Source organism: Pygocentrus nattereri, chromosome 22, assembly GCF_015220715.1.
Source record: "Pygocentrus nattereri isolate fPygNat1 chromosome 22, fPygNat1.pri, whole genome shotgun sequence".
In the NCBI taxonomy this organism is placed as follows: domain Eukaryota; kingdom Metazoa; phylum Chordata; class Actinopteri; order Characiformes; family Serrasalmidae; genus Pygocentrus; species Pygocentrus nattereri.
Window position 1 is genome coordinate 1,623,719 of NC_051232.1, and position 16,273 is coordinate 1,639,991.

The 16,273-nt window shown below is 40.3% G+C and overlaps 1 protein-coding gene across 1 annotated transcript; it reads left to right on the forward strand.

Moving 5' to 3' along the window:
* Positions 1-98: 98 nt before the first annotated feature.
* Positions 99-15,820, forward strand: primpol (primase and polymerase (DNA-directed)). Its single transcript, XM_017724919.2, has 14 exons — positions 99-199; positions 1,093-1,304; positions 1,409-1,503; positions 2,071-2,209; positions 4,566-4,713; positions 6,239-6,290; positions 6,620-6,768; positions 7,295-7,457; positions 8,324-8,418; positions 9,630-9,716; positions 10,396-10,504; positions 10,677-10,759; positions 10,847-10,893; positions 15,362-15,820. The coding sequence occupies exons 2-14, from the start codon at positions 1,122-1,124 to the stop codon at positions 15,623-15,625; spliced, it is 1,614 nt and encodes a 537-aa protein (XP_017580408.1). The 5' UTR covers positions 99-199; positions 1,093-1,121; the 3' UTR covers positions 15,626-15,820.
* The last annotated feature ends 453 nt before the right edge of the window (positions 15,821-16,273 follow it).

The window sequence follows — 16,273 nt, forward strand, 5'->3', positions numbered from 1 at the left end:
ACTAGATAGTGTATACGGAGCGCTTGTCGGAAAATCGGAACACAGCCAAAACTCCCGTCCAGCTGACTTTTTCCCGGCATGCACTGCAGCCCGCGAATATCAAAACAAAGTGGCGTTTGACAGTTTTATAAAACCGACGTCTCCGTCGCTGGAAAACGTCTTCGCAGTGTTAAACCGACAAATGTGACAAACCGCGAAGGTTGGTGCGAGGAAGGGGGAAGTAGACAACATAGTTTTATCCTTTTCTCGTTAGAGATATTTGTTGACATTTATTTCGCTTGATTTAGCTAACGCTAACGCTAGCAGGCAAGCTGTCATATAAACACGGAGCTGGCGTCTACGTTCAGAATTTTCCCGTTCCACCTTAAATGGTGCAGCAGTAACATTCAGAATTTTCCCGTTCCACCTTAAATGGTGCAGCAGTAACATTAAGAATTTTCCCGTTCCACCTTAAATGGTGCAGCAGTAACATTCAGAATTTTCCCGTTCCACCTTAAATGGTGCAGTACATTCAGAATTTTCCTGTTCCATCTTAAATAGTTAAGGAGTTACATTCAGAATTTTCCAGTTCCACCTTAAATGGTGCAGCAGTTACATTCAGAACTTTCCTGTTCCGCCTTAAATAGTTAAGGAGTTACATTCAGAATTTTCCAGTTCCACCTTAAGTGGTGCAGCAGTAACATTCATAACTCCCCATTTCTAATGTAGACTCTTATTCAAATGAATGATAAAGATACGTTACAAGTCGCCTAAATAACCCTATGCTATGCAACTTCTATAACCAAGTTACAACGTTTGTGCTGGACATGGCACTGATTAGATACCCAGCATCGTTACTGGGCCCATACCAGTCAGACATTCTGCAATATCTCAAGCCTGAAATATCACAGAGCTGTGTAATATAATATAAAGTAGACTGTTTGATAACAGCAGCCGTTAGTAACCTAACGGTGAAATATGAACTAGTAACTAGCAAAGTATCAACAACAACACATTTATTTCAAATAAACGTGCCTTTCTTGTGCCATCCTTCCTTTGTGCCTTGCCATTATGAATGACAACTATACATGCTGGACATTTGTGTTTTGACAGGTGACTCGACTCCAGACAGCGCAGTGAGGATGATGAGCAGAAAGTGGCAGGACAGACTGAAGTCGTTGGAGCAGAGGGCACAGTCCTTTAAAGCTGCTCCCATTTGCTGCCCTTATAAACCACGTCTGTCCCGTCCGTGGCAGCCTTCTTCCGTCTGGAGGCTCTTTCCACGCCAGAGCGCGGCCATTGCCTTCAGCCAAACCTGCAAAGAGGTCTAAAAAACTAGGACATGTTAAAGTTTTAAATCGTGAATGTAAGGTTCGATAAAATCTGTGCTATTATAAGCAAGTTAAATGTCTGTTATTGTCTGTTTCAGGATGTACATGTCTTTGCTCTGGAGAAAGAGAGCACAGATGCAGGACAGAGGGTTTACTTAGTGACTAGTTACAGTGAACTCTGGCACTACTACAGGTATCTGTGCGCATGCAATACAGATTATCCAGAGCGTGACTTACCAACTATCATTTCTTGGTTAAATTACAGAAATAGTAACTGTGTCGCAGAAGTTATTTGAGGCACTCGAATGCATAAGTCATACAGAAGGGTATGTAAGGCAGAAAGGCTGTCTTTAGAGCTGAAGTTAGAAACAAGTGAAAAAGGCCTTTAAAAACATTCACTATAATTTCTCTATTTGCTGCATCTGTAGCGCGCAGTCAGTCACCATGAACCATACGTTTTACACCTTTCAGTAGCTGCTCACAGGCACCAATTGTATGTCAAATATATGTCAACAAGTGCAAGGAATAGCACTGAAATTATAGTCCATGGTAATCAACCATAACCATAATAGATAACCATACAGATGTGACAAATAGAGGAAAGCTTGAAAGCTTGAGTATTATTCAAGCAACAGTGATCTGCACCGTTCTGGCTGTAGGGGCCACCACTTGAACACATAATCCAAAGCAGGCGTTCACATAACCAAGTGCATCTGAAGACCATTGATAAAAGCCACATTTTTTTAATGTGTCCCTCTAGTTCTCATAGACAGTCACTGATGCACTGCTATGAGGTGATCATAGAGGGTGCCGTCTGCAAACTGTACTTTGACCTGGAGTTTCATATTCCCTCCAATGAACACCTGGATGGCAAAAAGATGGTGCGAGCACTGATTCAGGTGAAAACAAAGACAACCACCCACCATTTAAGCCCATTCACATTGCCAGTATTAAAGGTCTGCTAGCTGAAAAGTTCATTAACAGTGTCTACCATGGTCATATTTGCTGCATCAGGCAGGAGAGGTGTTATTATCTCTTTTAAGCCTGAAATTGTTTTACAGGAAGGAAGTTTCTGTTTGATGGAAATTGTTAAACAATTCAACATAACATGCCTAAATGTAGACTACAGCAGAAGGAATGCTTGTTTTTTTTCCATCATTTATATTTTATAATGTACATTTAACAGAATACATAGGACTGTAGTAGCATTATATATGCTACATTTACAGGGCAGTGCAAGTAATGCATGTTTATTTATTAGCTATGCAGCTAAATCAAATGTATTTATTATGATCGCTAGTGTAATTATTAGTTGTTGCTTATATTTTCGCTCACCAGAAAAAAAATATTCTGTTTAATAGAGACAGACAACAGTGTAGTATATAACTTCAGTACAACAATTGTTTGCTATTTAGTAAAAATATGTAGGAAACAAGATAGATAATCAGCCAGTTTGGCCACTTTATACCAGTACTTTAATACTTAGATATAATGAACAAGAACAGGCAATTAAATAGTTAATCACAATTATTTATATGCCTATTAATCGTCTGATAAAATTTTATGAGCATGGCAGGTCTAAGAATGGATTAAAACTTTAAAGCATTTATGAATTGTGAGGCATTCTTTTGCATTAATTCAGATCAAGAGATTTGATCTACAACCCCAGTTCCAGTGAAGTTGGGACGTTGTGTAAAACATAAATAAAAACAGAAGACGATGATCTGCAAATCCTTTTCAACCTATATTCAATTGAATACACTACAAAGACGAGATATTTAATGTTCAAACAGATAAACTTTATTGTTTTTTGCAAATATTCACTCATTTTGAATTTGATGCCTGCAACACGTTCCAGAGAAGTTGGGACAGGGGCGTGTTTCCCACTGAGTTACATCACCTTTCCTTTAACACTCAATAAGCGTTTGGGAACTGAGGACACTGATTGTTGAAGCTTTGTAGGTGGAATTCTTTCCCATTCCTGCTTGATGTCCAGCTTCAGCTGCTCAGCAGTCCGGGGGGCTCCGCTGTCGTATTTTGAACTTCATAATGCGCCACACATTTTCAGTGGGAGACGGTCTGGACTGCAGGCAGGCCAGTCTAGTACCCGCACTCTGTTACTACGAAGCCACGCTGTTGTAACACGTGCAGAATGTGGCTCGGCATCGTCTCGCTGAAATAAGCAGGATGTCCCTGAAGAAGACGCTGCTTGGATGGCAGCAGATGTTGCTCCAAAACCTGTATGGACCTTTCAGCATTAATGGGGCCTTCACAGATGTGCAGGTTACCCCTGCCATGGGCACTAACACCCCCCCCCACACCATCAGAGATGCTGGCTTTTGAACTTCAAAAACAATCCGGACAGTCCTTTTCCTCTTTGGCCCGGAGGACACGACGTCCATGATTTCCAGAAACAGTGTGAAATGTGGACGCGTCAGACCACAGGACACTTTTCCACTCTGCGTCAGTCCATCTCAGATGAGCTCGGCCCAGAGAAGCCGGCGGCGTTTCTGGGTGGTGTTGATATGTGGCTTCGCTTTGCATGGCAGGGTTTTAACCTGCACTTGTAGATGGAGCGACGAACTGAGTTCACTGACAGTGGTTTTCTGAAGTGTTCCTGAGCCCATGTGGGAATATCCGTTACAGAATGATGTGGGTTTTTAATGCAGTGCCGTCTGAGGGGTCGAAGGTCACGGCATTCAGTGCTGGTTTTCTGCCTCGCCGCTTACCTGCAGAGATTTCTCCAGATTCTCTGAATCTTTTGATGATATTATGGACTGTAGATGATGAAATCCCTAAATTCCTTGCAGTTGCACGTTGAGAAACGTTGTTCTTAAACTGTTGGACTATTTGGTTGAAAAGGATTTGTAAATCATCGTATTCTGATTTTATTTATGTTTTACACAACGTCCCAACTTCATTGTAATTGGAGTTGTAAATTGTAAATTAATGTAGATGTGTGCCTCACAATTCAGTTATGAAGAAATAATTTTATCAAATTAAAATTGGTAATTTATGTCTATTTTTCACAATGTCCTGTATTTATCAGATTTTGTAGTGTAATAATACTGATCTCGGATTATCATAGGCATTTTATATTACACTGAATAAAATTCTATTACCTGATGAGAGCTGGTCGTGGATCAGTGCTCTTTCTCTGAGATGCTTAATAAATGTGGGCTAATGTTATTTCTTTGCCTTTCATTCTGTGTCTGACACCCATTTCTTCTTCTGTTTAATCCCCTTCAAAAACAGTATGTCTGTGAGAAGCTGGAAGAGGTGTATGGTCTACAGTGCTCCTCTAAAGATGTGCTGAATCTGGACTCCAGCACTGCTGAGAAATTCAGCCGCCATCTCATCTTCCTGCTCCCCAATTCAGCTTTCAAGGACAACAGCCACGTTGGTGAGTCTAAGTTTCATTTAAGAGGCCACCGTATCTACAAATATTCTTTTCAATCTGTCATTACTGAGTTCAGTGCCTCACTTAATAAGAGAATTGTAGTCCTTGAGCTGAAGATCAATGGTCTAAGCTGTAAGGGCCAGACAAAGATTCGGCCTAGTTTTGAAGTAATTCACAGTGCCAATGGAGAATCTCCATTGCAAGTGTTTTTTGCCAAGGCTTAATTAACTAGAAACTAATTCTAAGTATAATAATGTTTTAAGACCTGATGATTGGTTGTTTTTTTTTTTTTTTGTCATGATATTTCCATCTTAACTTGTCTATTATTATGTTGGCTTGACAGTGTTTGACCATAAAAAAAAAAAATTGCAACACTACTCATACTACAACATTCGAGCTAAAATTGTAGTGTCTATACCCTAATAATTCACTTGGAATGTTTTAACTGCTTGGAATTTTTTAAAGAGTGGTCTTTCAAATATATAGTCTTGCCATTGAAAATGAATGACAAAGTTTAAATCTAACTGCTACAAATTCCATTTTGGTGGCTGGAGAGACCAGGTTGAGATGGTTTGGACATGTGTTGAGGAGGAATAGTGGACATATTGGTCAAAGAATGTTGGAGATGGAGCTGCCGGGTAGAAGGAGAAGAGGTAGTCCTCAGAGAAGGTTTATGGATGTAGTGAAGGTGGACATGGAGATGGTTGGTGTAAAAGTAGAGGAGGCAGTGGATAGGGCAAGATGGAGGCAGATGACCTGCTGTGGCGACCCCTAAAGGGAGCAGCCGAAAGAAGAAGAAGTTGGCTGTAGACGGGTGACAGCTGACGGCATGTTCCGTAGTTTTCAAAGGAACCATAACAGAAAATTCTGCCACCACTAATGGTGCCTTCTATGGATACCAGAACCTGTCCTAGCAACCTCTTGGGATAGCATAGCAACAACCTAGCAGCACCCTAGCAACCACATGGGATAGCTTAGCAATGGCATGGCAACACTTTAGAAATGACCTGGGATACAATAGCAGCTCCTTAGCAGCAACACACTGCCAATCGTGTTAAACACAGTAGCAACTAACTAGTAACAATCAAAGCAGTCACTTGGGATTCCTTAGCAGCCACTTAGTAGCACCCTATCAACTACCTAGAATACCATAGGAACCACCTAGAAATATCATAGTATTTATAGCATTTTCAATGTTTAAGTAACCAACCAATGAACCTTTTCAACTTTAGATAACTCAAACTAAAAAAACATTTAAGCTTCTCAGAGGGTAAACAACCCACTACCTTCAAGCAATAATTACTGTATAAAAAGTCATCAACATTTTCATCTTTTAAAGCATTCTTAGCTGGCTTTGTTAAGCCAATTCCAAGTTCATTCATGACCTTCCTATTTCATATTTGTAAACATTAGCATTTTCTCTGTATTGCTATTTTTATAAATTCTATTGATTTAACATGTGAAAGACTGTATCTTGTACTGTAAGTCATGTGGTGACATGGTTGTATTTGGTGTATTTCCATAATAGGTCGGTTTATCCATGGTATACTTAAACCTGCCATGAAAAGCCTTCAAAAAGGGTAAGACGAGCTTTAATTTGCACTGATTATAACTCCTGCTGTTTTGCTGCTTACGATCTTAACTTATTTTTTCTTCTATGTCCTAGTGCATGTTTGTTAAATTTTGTTCAGTAAGACAGGATTTGCTAAAGTTTGTAAAAGTATGATCATGTTGTTAGTTGTGTGCACAGAAATGTTCTTCAATGCTGTCTCAACGTTTGTTCGAGTTATACTTGAATTAAAATCTAACTAATCAGTTCTATTAACACAGTTTACTTTATTGTGTATTACCTTTCCATAGACATTTAATTTCTCATTTTTTCCTTTCTTATATTTTTTTATAAACACAGCTCAGAAACTCTCACTTCAGAAGTTGATGGCGGTATCCATGAGGAGCCTCAGTCAAAGAAAAGAAAGCATGAAGCAAAAGAAGAGAAGGACTTGAGCTTTCTAATAGTAAAGTCCAGAGACTGCCAGAAGCAGCTCTTTGTGGATCTAGGTAAGTTTCCTTCCTGGGACGGCCGGTTTGTCTGACATAGGTTAGCCTTGTCTTTAGTTTTACCAGCAATAATTTTATGCTGAAAATTCAGTTTTAAGAAAAGTTTAGAGACATACTGTTCACCCCCAAGTTCATATATGACAGCAATTTGTTTGGAGTTCATTGTTGTGAAATCAAGCACATATATTTAAATATATCCATCTATTCAGAATGCAGCAGTTTAGCCCGACCCATTCTCACTGAAGTTGGAAAAAGTGTTTTAGCCCAGCCAGCTTTTCAAATGAGGCATAATACAGTAGTCAGCTAGAACAGAGGTTACCTACACACATCGGTCTTAATTTGGGGAAATATAATCACATTTAATTTGCAATTGCAAACAATCACACTGTATATATTTTCCCCAAAACGTTCAATCCCAAGGCAGCATAGTGGAAATCACTCACTGAAATGCTTATTGTTAAGGAATTCATTGAGCATGATAGTTTTCAGTCTTATCAGTATGAATATTTGTTGCTCTCAACCAAAGGTGTCTACACCAAAAACCGAAATTTCCGCCTCTACAAGTCCTCAAAACTGGGAAAGAACGCTGCCTTCACAGTGGCTGAAGATAACATGTATGTTCCAAAGTCTGACAAGCAGAGCACAGAAGAGGAGCGCACGTTCCTGGCTTCCCTAGTTACCAATGTCAGGTGATGATCGTAAAGTATAGCAGTGGTGTTTAAAGCGTTGAAAGCAGTTCTGAGCTCTTGGTGTATGTGTGCATGATGTATATTCATAGTAATAATAAAATCTACAATAGTACCAATTACACAGTAATTAACAATATGTAGAGATGTAAAAAAGTCACTCAGAGTGGTTTGAAAGAAATGCTTTGTAGAGAAACTTAACTGACTCTGATTTCTTTACAGTGGTGGTGATCGGTCATTTATAATCCAAAATGACCAGTGCATCTACGTGTTTCGTGAGTTTTTACATGAAACCTTGCTATTGGTTAAATAGCGGGAAATCAGAAAAATGTGTTTTTGGGGGGCTATTTTGCCTTACAGTGACCTGCTTGTACCTCTCCACCATGAATAGATCAATACCATAAAACAGTGTGTGAGACAGTATTTCTGCTCTTTATGTAATAACTTTTGGCAGGGTGGCTTTTAGAGGCATTAAACTCTACAGATGTATCTGGTTCCTGTCACCACCACTGTGAACAATTCTGACTCACTACATTTCTCTAAAATGTAACATCAAACTATTCTGAATGACTTTGCTCACATCTTTTAGATCTAATTATGCAGAGATTGTGAAAAAAAATGTCCCCAGTTGTGACCTAGTTATACTCAAAAAGACCCGTGTAAGTAAGAAATAGCAGATTTCGTTCCTGTGTCGAAATGTACCACATAGTTTATTTTAGGAGAAATATAGATTTTTTATTATTATTTTTATGTGCTTATGTGCACTTGCAGTGTAGTTACATTGTTACAAGACAAATGTAAACACTGGTAAGGCAATAGTAAGCCTTCTATCATGCACACACACTCAGACAGTGGTACTTTCTCTCTAGTTTCACTGGTCAGAGGATTCTGATTTGTGAGGTTCCAGAAAGGCATCCAGCAGTATCTCACTGTTCACTTCAGGACAAAGGACCTCAAAACTCAGGTACCTACCTCTTTGACCTACAGCCTTCGTATTAATGTATAGTAATAACTATTATTCAAAAGTATGTGATGATATATTGGTAAACACGTCCCTGTCCCAACTTCTTTGGAACGTGTTGCAGGCGTCAAATTAAAAATGAGTGAATATATGCAAGAGTCTGTGACGGTCATAGTCCATCCATCCATCCATCCATCCATCTTCTACGCCGCTTCTCCGTCAGGGTCGCGGGGGGGTGCCGGAGCCTATCCCAGCAGTCTTTGGGCGGAAGGCAGGATACACCCTGGACAGGTCGCCAGTCCATCACAGGGCAGACAGACAGACACAGACAGTCACTCACACCCAGGGGTAATTTAGCACGTCCAATTGGCCTGACTGCATGTCTTTGGACTGTGGGAGGAAACCGGAGAACCCGGAGGAAACCCATGCAGACACAGGGAGAACATGCAACTCCACACAGAGAGGACCGCGATCACCCGGCCGGGGAATCGAACCCAGGCCCTCCTCGCTGTGAGGCGACAGCGCTACCCACCACGCCACCGTGCTGCCCTATACAGTCATAGTCTTCTAGAGTTTCAGTAAAAGGGGTGTTTGTTTGGCTTGCAGTACAACCCCCCGTGAAGTTAAGTCAAGTTGTGCCTGCCAACTAGCCGACCATAGTTTTACTGGACTGCAATCCGCTGTAAGTGTCTATGATACAAGATAGGATATGTTATGATGTGCTAAGTGCCGTTTTTACTGTTGCCTGGCTCCGCTGCGCATTCCAGCAAAAATGGAAGAGATGTTGATTTCCTAAGTCCTGGCTGCTTTGTATAGAAATGGATGAAACAGAGCTAAATCTGGTACTAAAGAGTGGTGATGTTAAAAAAAAAGAGCCAATCTTTCACAAAGGGCTGTTGTGGTGCAGGGTTTCGCTCTAACTATCCTAAATTGGAATAAATGTAAGGGTTTAAATCTGCCAGATTAATATTAGAGGGTAAAGTCATGCCTGTGTTAAATCAGGTAACACTGTTGAGCTATAAAGACTTTAGTGTGACCGTAGGATGTTTTAGTGTTGACACTGGTGCAAATCAGGTTGTGTGCTGTATGACTGGAATGTATAAAGGTAAACCCTTCAATTGTTGAAGGGTCCATGCTACTAGATGTTTTATGAAACATTTTCTCTCTTACCAGTAGACAACTTATTATATGCTTTTTATTTTTGCTCTTTAAAGAATTTGCAGGTGAACAGCAGCCGTCCCCGTACAAGGACGTAGATGAATTTGTGCAGAGGCTGGTGCACAAGGACAACATTCAAGGAAGTAATGACATAATTAAAAGAGCCCACATGTTAAAGTTTTCACATTAGTAGTATAAATTCAGCTCAGCTATATTTCATATATATTGTGTAAGAAGTACACAAAGTCATACAGCAAGGTTTTAAGGTGAGATGTGTCATTCTAGAGAAGCTTGCCCTGTCAGAACTGGTGATGACAGGAACCAGACATCTGAAAAGCTTAATAATTCTAAAAACTACCTCACAGGAAGTTATTCCATGTGTGTGTGTTATATATGTCTTGCAACAAATCCATGTGTCTCCAAAATGGAAACTTTGTGGGAGAAGAACATTCTTGACTTTGGATGTTTGTGTCAACATTTTTTGTTTCGTCATTTTGGACGATCATAAAATTTAACAAAGGGTAACCGGATTACAGGCATTATAAAATAATATTTTAGATTCATTTTTCCCTTAAAACCGTCACATACAAGAATACAGAAAGCACGTGTAGGCCAGTACAAATGTCTGGATTCTAAATAAAATGGATGTATTTGTGTTGTTGACGTTGTGACCCTGGTCCTATCACCACCACTGTAAAGAAATGTATGGGCAAGTTTCTCTACCAGGCACCATTTCAAATCACACTACTCTAGAATTACTTTGTTTACATCTCAACAGCTGAATTATTCAGAAAATCTGTGGAATTCCTCTTTAAATAACAGGCATTAGACGCTGGACCTACTTTGTATCTGAGCAGCTGCTGGTGTATGACATTGCCAAGTACCGCTGGTGTTATAATGTGGGTCGCTTCCACAAGAGCAACAACATCATGTGAGTTTTCTCATTTAATCTTATTATGCTTTATTAACCGTAATTAATCCTGTTATGCTATATCATACTCCTGTTCAAGTTATGACACTGATGATCAAATACAGACCACTCAGTATCAGGATGTGTGTTTGTTTCTAAACTGTCATTAAACTATTTATAACTGTCTTTTCAGAATTGTAGTGGATCTAAAAGATGAGGTGTGGTATCAGAGATGTCATGACCCTGAGTGCAGGAGTCAGAATTACAGATCCTCTAGTAAGTACTTTACACCAATCACACTAAGCTCCCTTTTTGCATCACACAAAAATGACCAAAAATACCTTTCTGCTTTATTTTGTGCAGGTTTCCCACTACCACAAGAGGTCTGCATGAGCTACATGTTGAAGGAGGTCAGTCAGTTGATCAGTCAACGCTATGCCCTTGTTCACCAGTACCACACACACACACACACACACACACACACACACATTATATATATAACCCCAATTCCAATGAAGTTGGGACGTTGTGTAAAGCATAAATAAAAACAGAATACGATGATTTGCAAATCCTTTTCAACCGATATTCAATTGAACACACTACAAAGACGAGATATTTAATGTTCAAACAGATAAACTTTATTGTTTTTTTGCAAATATTCACTCATTTTGAATTTGATGCCTGCATCACGTTTCAAAGAATTTAGGACGGGGCAACAAAAGACTGGGAAAGTTGAGGAATGCTCAAAAAACACCTGTTTGGAACTTTCCACAGGTGAGCGGGTTAATTGGAAACAGGTGAGTGTCATGATTGGGTATAAAGGGTCTCTAACCCTGGTCCTGGAGAGCTACAATGTTCAGAGTTTAGTTCCAACCTGCATTTAACATGCTGTCCCTCTGCTTACCTGGCACTAATGCATTTGATCCAGCCAATCAGGAGCTTCGGAAGAAGTCAGTTAACTGGAGCAGGTGTGGCAGATTGTGGCTGCAACTAGACACTGCAGGAAGGCAGCTTTCCAAGACCAGGGTTTGAGATCACTGATACAGCATACTGGTTCCCAACTGATTGCTGAGGACCCCCAGCCCTGTACATTTTAATGTGTGCCCCATTCCCAACACATCTTATCCACCTAGTCCAGTAATTAACAAGTGCTCCCTGAGTTGGGTGTGTTTTGGCAGGAAAACACAAAAATGTGCAGGGCTGGAGGTCCTCCAGGACTAGGGGTGGGAACCACTTATCTAGACTATTGGCATAGCATGTATGGCGAGCAATCTTATCAATAGAATTAGTCATGACTCTTCCTTTGATTGCAGTATCATTATTTATTTTCCCTTTGTGATTGCATGGGGTGCGGCACAGTGGGTAGGGCTGTGCCTCACATCCAGAGGGGCCCAGCTGGATGATCGGGGTCCTTTCTGTATGGAGTTTACATGTTCTTCTCCTATCTGGTGGGTTCCTCTTCCCTCCCACAGTTCGGAGATGCTAATTTGCCTGTGTGTGTGTGTGTGTGTTTGTGTGTGTGTGTTTGAGTGTGTGTGTGTGTGTGTGTGTGTGTGTGTGTTTGTCTGTGTGTCTGCTATGTAATGGACTGGTGGCCTGTCCAGGGTGCCCCCCCCCCCCCCCCCCCCCCTCTCATGACCCAGATAATGTGTGTGTGATATCATGGGATGACTGGTCCCATCAACAACAGCACAATTAAATAACAATATGTCAATAGTTTGAAAAGTGTTTGTTCCACAAAGGCAAACATCTGTGTATGGTGGGAGTGAGATACATATATAAATCAGATAAATGTATTTAATTATTATTATTTTATTATTTTTGCCTATTACTTTCTCACATGAGACTTATCAGGGAATCTTTTTGGCTCTTCATGCCACAAAAGGCTGACAACGCCAACTTCGTAAATGCTTATGTCCAGTTTTTCACGTAGTTTCTTCATATCGTGTTGTTTTGAATGTTGTGCTGGATGGTTTTATGGGTGAGGTCGCCTGACTGCAGCCCGCGCGCTCTCATTTAAAATTCAAACTCCAACGGAAATCTCGCGGACCAACGGTTTCTCACCCCGCCGCCGAGGACAGCTCAGTTCTTCTAGCTGTTACCTCAGGTAATGTCCTGCGATATGTGAAGAGACTTTTATTAAAACACTTTCTGCACCTTAAAAATGAGCTGAGAATTACATAAACTAAATTTGTAAGCGATTTATAGCGACTTTTGTACATAAACCTGACGTACTTTCTTGTACATTTAGCCAGACAGGCTAACAACAGTGGTAAGTTGCTCTTTTGTTTGAGTTTTTTTAAGCGGGGATATAATATCAGTCAAATCATCGATAATTCGAGTCGTACGTTGACTAGCTGGTAATTTATCTGTGCCCGGTAAGCGGAGTTAGCATGGTAGCGTCAGCTTGTGTCAGGTGCAGTTATGGTGAGTAAAACCGCTGGTTCAGCCCTGAATCTCCAGCTCAGAGCGCCCTGCAGGCTCTGCCGCTGCCCCCTGACTGAGCATGAGCGACCCTGAGAGCTGAACTGTGTAGTGGAGAGCCGTCCTACAGGCGAGCTGTAGGCTTGGCCAGATATGAGCGCTCTCTTTCTGATGCGGGTCAAATCAGCCTCTAGATAGGAAACCAGTAAAAGTGATAGCGGGTAACGTGAAACAGCTCGTAACGTGACAAGAGTGACAGAAAACGTCTGTATCTTACTGGGAGGAAACAAAGCTGGTGGGTTTTGTAGTCTGTACCATAGAAACGCACCTAAGAAGCTGTGAGGAGAAAACGCCTTTGCAGTGTGGAGTTAGACTCGTGCACACTACTTCTCACGTTACGGTATTTATTCAGGTCTAACAGCTGAACTTGGCTTTTGACGGGGAAAAGTAACAGAATTGGTTCTGATGAAACGCTGCATACTTATATCTTGGATAAACATGCACTAGTGCTCATTTAATTTTTTTGATTGGAAGAAATTTTCATACTTTTATTGACAATGAAATTGGGATTTTCTGTTCTTTTGTTAAAAAGTAATAGTTCAATGAAGCTAAAAGACTACATTTTAATATTATATTAAATTATAAATATGTACTTATGAGCCAGCAGAGTTTGATCCAGTTAAAAGTTTGTATTTGTGTTAGGGCAAGCTCAGAGAACACATGGACCTATGCTCATTTACAGCTTGTGAGTCAGTGATATTAGATGCATTTCTATTTTTTCAACAACTAAGTTAATAAATGTGTGTTATAAATCATGTTATTCTACAACTAATTGGCCAAGTGGCAAAAAAGACTTGTTTTGACATACTTTTAAGAAAGAGTGGGCAGAGTATTACCAGAGAATGTGTAGTGAGGGGAACTGCCACTCAGTGGTGTCTTCTGGGCTGGTCAGATGGGAGCTTCTGAGGAAGTCCAAAATGCATGGGGTCCTGTCGGCATTTGTGCAAACTGTTTGCAAGTGCTTCATCATTTTTATGCAGTTAGCCCTTGCCAGCATCCTCAGGCCAAAACCATGTAGACGTTAGTATGGTTACCTGAATGATTTAAAATGGAATTTATCCTTCCGCTTTTCAAAATTAAATAAAGGTCCTCCATAAATTGCTCGAAACGTTTAACTGTTTTAATATCCTTTCACAAGTAGCTGATTGATTCAGTTTACAAAGTGAAGTGGTGTGACCTGAGGAAAACCATCAATACCTGTTTTTTTGTTATTACTAAAATTATTTATTTATTTAAAGAAAAAAGAACCAACAAAAATTCTAGACACAATTTTCAGTATTCATAAAAAAGGTTAAGGTACATTATATTTAATTAAATAAATGCCAATAAGTTGCAGGTGCATGAATGCACATTGGAATATGTTTACATTTTCTTAAATGATTGTTTTGAAGTTCCTTCGTCATTGATCTATATACAAGCATCACATTTTAAAATTATGATTGTGCTGTATGTGTAGCAAAATTACGTTATCGTATTGCACAGGTCTGGCTCACTACTGGGATATAAGGCCTATAACAGTGCGGATGTTTTCTTACTGCAGTGAAAAAGCGCCATTTGGTGATTTTTCTTTATCTTTATTAAACCTGTTTATTGGTGTTTGGATCTGCAGCTGGATCAGCTAGCTTGACGTTAGTTTAGCACACAGACCGCTGACTCAAACGCTGCAATCACCACCATACAGGTTTGTCTAAGTAGTGCTCTGCTGTAACAGGTTTAGATGATAAAATCTCATTTCAGAGGGAGCAAAAGTCAAGTGAGTGTCAGAAAGCTGAAATCGAACCTGTTGGTGTTTGGTCCTGTATCGTTTAAGTTAGCAGGCCAAACGTGCCGTACAGCACAGGCCTGGGTTAAGCTAATTGTTGTGGGAATGATGTCCATTTAGAGGATGCCTGAAAATGTTGAGTGACTAAGTAAAATCTGAAGTCAAATGTGTTCTGAGGGCTGTACCTGTCACTGAAGCATCCAAACATCCAAACGTTGTTTTTAACGAAGGCATGCATACCAGCGCTGCCGCTATGCGACTCTGAGCACTGCTTAATTTCTCAGTGCATCTCAGATCACCATTCAGTGTTTTTTTTTGGGTCACTATGTTAATTAACAGCCACTACAAGACACAGTAGATAACTATAAAGTGTACACAGAGAAAGGCAGTGGGTCTTTTATATAAACAGATCTCAGCTTTACTAATAGAAAACTGTTAGTAAAGTTATAAACTGATGCCAAGTATGATGAATGATGGTTAATCACCTTTCACCAGCAAAATAAATAAATTGTGGTAGTGATGGTAATTAGCACAGCTCTGTGGTGGGCGTTACACGACCTCAGTGTTGTGGCAGTACAGTGACCATCGCAGCCCTTCTGTAACATTCATGTCATTTGTTTGTGTCTCTGCAGGATGAGGAGGACCAGGAGTTCCTGATGGATGAGATGGGTAACATTGAGCTGAGTCAGAGTTCTGTACAAACAGTGGAGAGGGACGAGCAGTCAGCCACGTTTTGTTCTCAGACAGAACACACAGAGGCTTGGGTTAACTGGCCTGATGACCACTCCTGCCTGGAGGCCCTGGATGAAGTGGAGAAGATCGCTGCAGGAAAGGAGGAAATTCCAGATGAGCTTATGATTCAGGCAGTGAGCGAGTGTGAGGCTATAGTAGTCTGAGAGAAAGTTTATTATTATTAGTCACTGTAAAAATGATAACAGTAAGTTAAATTATTGCTATATGAGAAATATTGCTGCTTTCACAGTTGGTGAAAAATTGGAAAAAAGTTCTATAGTTGTTTTTTAACGTGAAGTTGTATCTTTACCGAAGGTCAAAGTGTGAATTAATGAATAAAACTCTGTTTCTGCTGTAAAAAAAAGCCAAAACATTCAGACTTCATGACAGACTGAGTTATTATAAAGTTGTTTATTTATCACGCTGGACAAGAGTGTTCAAGATGGACAAAAGCAGAACTTGTGAGAAGTGTATGTGTTTACTTTGCTCATACTGACAGCTTTAATTTTCTTCTGACTACTCGTTCGTGTGAAACAATGACAAGCATCGTGACTGCAGGTTGTACAGTGGATGCGAAATCGGAAGCCTCCTTAAAGTTAATCCGCGCTTTTTTACTAGGTGGTGTTTCTGTTTTGACAGACATCCCCTTAGTTTGTTAGTGTGGACTGCGGTAGCTCCACATGAGGGATTAAGTCACAGGAAGCAATAAAAAAGTTCTCTTGGCTGTCTCAGAGTTTCGACCTGGTCAAAGCAAACTAAAGCCAGGGCTGAACCTCTTGGTGAAGGAGGGGATCTGTAAATGCAGGTCATTG

Bases quoted from the DNA above. Each gene is read 5' to 3' on its own strand.
- primpol (XM_017724919.2), top strand. From the start codon at position 1,122: ATGATGAGCAGAAAGTGGCAGGACAGACTGAAGTCGTTGGAGCAGAGG. The intron at 2,210-4,565 runs GTGAAAACAAAG...CTTCAAAAACAG, and splicing joins TGGTGCGAGCACTGATTCAG to TATGTCTGTGAGAAGCTGGA. The intron at 9,717-10,395 runs GTAATGACATAA...TTTAAATAACAG, and splicing joins CAAGGACAACATTCAAGGAA to GCATTAGACGCTGGACCTAC.